Source organism: Lolium rigidum, chromosome 3 (genome assembly GCF_022539505.1).
Source record: "Lolium rigidum isolate FL_2022 chromosome 3, APGP_CSIRO_Lrig_0.1, whole genome shotgun sequence".
In the NCBI taxonomy this organism is placed as follows: domain Eukaryota; kingdom Viridiplantae; phylum Streptophyta; class Magnoliopsida; order Poales; family Poaceae; genus Lolium; species Lolium rigidum.
In genome coordinates this window covers 35,555,783-35,560,806 of record NC_061510.1, presented here as the reverse complement: position 1 = coordinate 35,560,806, position 5,024 = coordinate 35,555,783, and the positions used below count along the sequence as shown (strand labels likewise).

The following is a 5,024-nucleotide window of genomic DNA, read 5'->3' as shown; positions in this document are numbered from 1 at the left end:
CAGAATCTTACAGTGCCTGCAGATTTCCCTGTCAGGATCACTGACAAAAGTTCCATTGTAACCTGCAGGATAATATTAGTACCAGAACCAGTCATTTGTTTAAGACTCACAGGACGCTTGCTGCTCTACCTCCTTTAGTACTTGGCTACTAAAGTAATCTTGGTGTTAACCTGGCATGTCAACTTTAGTAAACTTCCGTCTTTATGGTACATCAGTTTTTCAGAGTGACACTCAATATATATGACAATGCCAAACTGCACAGAACCATTAGTTTTAACTGATGATCTGTCTTTCGTTTCAGTCTCTTAGAACCTTATTTTGTTCAGAAATAACAACTGATGAAACAAATACCTGTTATCTCTAACAGTAAATCATATATACTGGGTATTAACAGACAGAAAATAGGGAATAAACTCCACCTCAAGCCATCATGTTCTGTGTGTCAAAAATGATTGCAAAAGGCTTAGTTTAAACCAACAAGACAAAACCCTCTCTCCAATAACGAGTGATAATCAAAACCTTCTTTTCCCCACATTCCCTTAACCACATGGGCCATGTCTCCCCAAGCTTCCAATGATTCCAAGAGCATTTTCCAGCCTATGTCCCAACCTTTACACTCTCACGCCGAGCTGTTCTTGTGCTACCTATCCAATTACTAAACCATGTGTATACCTAACACTAGAACACATGCTCACACAACCACGCTAGTATCACCAATGCACTAACATGACACTAAATTATTTGAATCATGAATATGGACAGAGGAGTAAGTTATTCATCATCCAAGCACTTAAACTAATGATTTAATCGCATCCTAATCATAGAGACATCCTCCTATATACTTTCCTAGGAGTTTCCCTCCATTTCTCTATTGCTTCAAACAAGGCAATGGAAACACAAAGCTAGTAGCCAGTGACGGAGCACCGAGGGAGTGGAGAAGGAGAAGGGAACGAAGAGGAGAACCAAGCATGGCACGTGCTACTACTCCTTGCCCCTGGCCAAGTAGCGCTGCACGCTTGTTCTTCTCCATGTCCTTCTCCTTGTCCCTCTTGTGCTGCGTGTCCAATGCCGCGGCGGCCACCGGCGGGGATGAGGCCGCGGCGCTGCTGGCCATCAAGGCCTCACTCGTCGATCCGCTGGGGGAGCTCCGGGGGTGGGGTTCCGGGCTGCATTGCGGCTGGAAGGGCGTGCTATGCGACGCCCAGGGCGTGGTCTCAGGCATCAACCTCGCCGGCATGAACCTGAGCGGCACCATCCCTGACGACATCCTCGGCCTCACCGGGCTCACCTCGATCGTCCTTCAGAGCAATGCCTTCGACCGCGAGCTGCCTCTGGCGCTCGTATCCATCCCGACGCTCCGGGAGTTCGACGTCAGTGACAACAGCTTCACCGGCCGGTTCCCTGCTGGCCTCGGTGCGTGCGCATCATTGGTGTACTTCAACGCGTCCGGCAACAACTTCGTCGGTCCGCTCCCGGCCGACATCGGCAATGCCACCGAGCTCGAGACGCTCGACGTCAGGGGGGGCTTCTTCTCCGGCACGATCCCCAAGAGCTACGGCAAACTACAGAAGCTCAAGTTCTTGGGGCTATCTGGCAACAACCTCAATGGCGCTCTCCCGGCCGAGCTGTTCGAGCTCGCGGCATTGGAGCAGATAATCATCGGCTACAACGAGTTCAGCGGCCCAATCCCGGCGGCTATTGGCAAGCTCAAGAAACTCCAGTACCTTGACATGGCGATCGGCAACTTGGAAGGCCCCATTCCCTCGGAGCTCGGCCAGCTGCGGGAGCTCGACACCGTCTTCCTTTACAAGAATAACATCGGCGGCAAGATACCCAAAGAGCTCGGCAATCTATCGTCCCTCCTCATGCTCGACCTCTCTGACAACGTGCTCACAGGCGCCATTCCGCCGGAGCTGGCGCAGCTCACCAACCTGCAGCTGCTCAACCTCATGTGTAACCGGCTGAAGGGCGGCGTCCCGGCGGGCATCGGCGAGCTTCCCAAGCTGGAAGTGCTGGAGCTGTGGAATAACTCCCTCACCGGCTCGCTGCCACCGTCTCTCGGCGCCGCGCAGCCGCTGCAATGGCTCGACGTGTCTACGAACGCGCTGTCCGGGCCGGTGCCCGCCGGTCTCTGCGACAGCGGCAACCTCACGAAGCTGATACTCTTCAACAATGTCTTCACGGGCCCGATTCCGACGGGGCTCACCACGTGCTCGTCGCTGGTCCGGGTGCGCGCGCACAACAACCGGCTCAACGGCACGGTGCCGGCGGGGCTCGGGCGGCTGCCGCGGCTGCAGCGCCTGGAGCTGGCTGGTAACGAGCTCTCCGGTGAGATCCCCGATGACTTGGCGTTGTCAACGTCGCTCTCCTTCATCGACCTCTCCCACAACCAGCTGCGATCGGCGCTGCCGTCGAACATCTTGTCCATTCCGACGCTGCAGTCGTTCGGGGCGGCGGACAACGAGCTGATCGGAGGTGTGCCCGATGAGCTAGATGATTGCCGATCCCTCTCCGCCCTTGACCTGTCGAGCAACCGGCTGTCCGGCGCTATACCGTCTAGCCTCTCTTCGTGCCAGAGGCTCGTCTCGCTTAACCTCCGTAGCAACCGCTTCACCGGGCAGATCCCTAGCGCGGTCGCCATGATGCCGACATTGTCTGTCCTCGATCTCTCCAACAACTTCCTCTCCGGCGAGATTCCAAGCAACTTCGGCAGCTCGCCGGCGCTAGAGATGCTCAACCTGGCGAACAACAACCTCACCGGTCCCGTGCCGGCGACCGGGCTTTTGAGGACAATTAATCCCGATGAACTTGCTGGGAACCCGGGCCTTTGCGGGGGCGTCCTGCCGCCGTGCGGGGTCAACGCTCTGCGGGCTTCGTCATCGACGTCAGGCCTCCGGCGTTCGCACGTCAAGCACATCGCCGCCGGGTGGGCGATCGGCATCTCGATCGCTCTCGTGGCATGTGGTGCCGTCTTCCTCGGCAAGTTGACGTACCAGAGGTGGTACCTCAATGGTGGATGCTGCGACGAGGCCGTCGAGGATGACGGGAACGGCTCGTGGCCGTGGCGCCTCACGGCGTTCCAGCGGCTGAGCTTCACCAGCGCCGAGGTGCTCGCGTGCATCAAGGAGGACAACATCGTCGGCATGGGCGGCTCAGGGGTGGTGTACCGCGCCGACATGCCGCGCCACCACGCCATCGTCGCCGTCAAAAAGCTCTGGCGAGCGGCGGGTTGCCCCGAGGAGGGCACGGTGGACGGGCGCCGGGACGTCGAGGCAGGAGCAGGAGGCGAGTTCGCCGCGGAGGTGAAGCTCCTCGGCCGACTCCGGCACCGGAACGTTGTGCGCATGCTGGGGTACGTGAGCAACGACGTGGACACGATGGTGCTGTACGAGTACATGGCGGGCGGCAGCCTGTGGGAGGCGCTGCACGGGCGGGGCAAGGGAAAGCAGCTGGTGGACTGGGTGTCCCGGTACAACGTGGCTGCTGGCGTCGCCGCCGGACTGGCGTACCTGCACCACGACTGCCGGCCCCTGGTGATCCACCGCGACGTCAAGTCGAGCAACGTGCTCCTGGACCCAAACATGGAGGCCAAAATCGCCGATTTCGGGCTGGCGCGCGTCATGGCGCGGCCCAACGAGACCGTCTCGGTGGTCGCCGGCTCCTACGGCTACATCGCGCCGGAGTACGGGTACACGCTGAAGGTGGACCAGAAGAGCGACATCTACAGCTTCGGGGTGGTGCTCATGGAGCTGCTCACCGGGCGGCGGCCCATCGAGCCGGAGTACGGCGAGAGCTGCGTGGACATCGTCGGTTGGGTCAGGGAGCGGCTGCGCAGCAACAGCGGGGTGGAGGAACTGCTCGACGCCGGCGTCGGGGGGCGCGTCGACCACGTTCGGGAGGAGATGCTGCTGGTGCTGCGGATCGCGGTGCTGTGCACGGCAAAGTCACCCAAGGACCGGCCGACGATGAGGGACGTGGTGACCATGCTCGCGGAGGCCAAGCCGCGCCGGAAGAGCAGCAGCGCCACCGTGGCGGCCACGGTCGTCGACAAGGACAAACCGGTGTTCACCACGTCGCCGGACTCTGGCTACCTGTAGCTTTCGCCGGAGGCTCTGAGACGTGACAGCAAACTACGTGCCTCTATGTTTTGTACGTAGCGAACGCGATCTACTACCACTTTTACTATTTTTTTACATAGTTTTGATTTGGGCTATATATACTTGGTTAATTTAGTTCGATCGGGGATTGAGGAACCAATGTAAAAAGAACAATGTTCATACTTTTACAATATTAGAATGTAAAGGAATTCGGTCCCTTCGAAATTCAAATGATAGCTTCTTCCTTTTACTCCTAAGTAGGAGTGATCAATTTGTTTTCAACCCACCCAACACTAAGACTGGCAATTGTATCCCGAGTGGACGATTTCATTAGGTTTTTTTTTGCAATAAAAGGATGATATATTAATTCTCGATCTTACAGATAGACCCAGAAACAAAGAAAAAATAACAAGGAGACCCTCTGGATCCCGAGGACGACAACGAGCCGGAGCTGACGATGGCGCGCCGCTGCTGAAGCTCCCCAAGCCTTGGATCGCCGAAGCCCACCACACCATAGACGGGAAGTCACCGAGCACCGCCTCCGAAGAGACTACCGGGAACGCCGCTGCCGCGAAGAACCTCTGCATCGCCCTCTTCTTCAACTTCATCCAGATCCGCTGCGTACCCGGACCTGGCCGTGGTGAAACGAGCCGGAGCAATCCGGAGATCCTTGAGCTCGGAGAAGTCGCGCGCGAGACGGCGAAGCTCCAGGGAACGCCACCCCGAAGGGGATCCACGCCGACACCAAAAGCCGATCCAACAACACCACCACCTCCGAAGCACCGTCGGCCGGACACCTACCAAACCCTACCTTATATACACGCCGTGAGACGGGCTTCCCCCACCCTCCCGCCGCCGGAGCAGCCGACGGAGCGGGAGGAACCCATGCCTCACCGACGGAAGCGGTGGATCGACGGTGGACTCTCA

At 57.8% G+C, this 5,024-nt stretch overlaps 1 protein-coding gene across 1 annotated transcript; it reads left to right on the top strand.

The window, feature by feature from the left end:
• Positions 1-1,028: 1,028 nt before the first annotated feature.
• LOC124694659 (MDIS1-interacting receptor like kinase 1-like) lies at positions 1,029-4,097 on the top strand. Its single transcript, XM_047227621.1, has one exon. It carries the CDS (start codon positions 1,029-1,031, stop codon positions 4,095-4,097), a length of 3,069 nt encoding a protein of 1,022 aa, XP_047083577.1.
• Positions 4,098-5,024: the final 927 nt, after the last annotated feature.

Excerpts from the sequence above, each read along its gene's own strand:
- LOC124694659 (XM_047227621.1), top strand. The coding sequence starts at position 1,029 with ATGTCCTTCTCCTTGTCCCTCTTGTGCTGCGTGTCCAATGCCGCGGCG.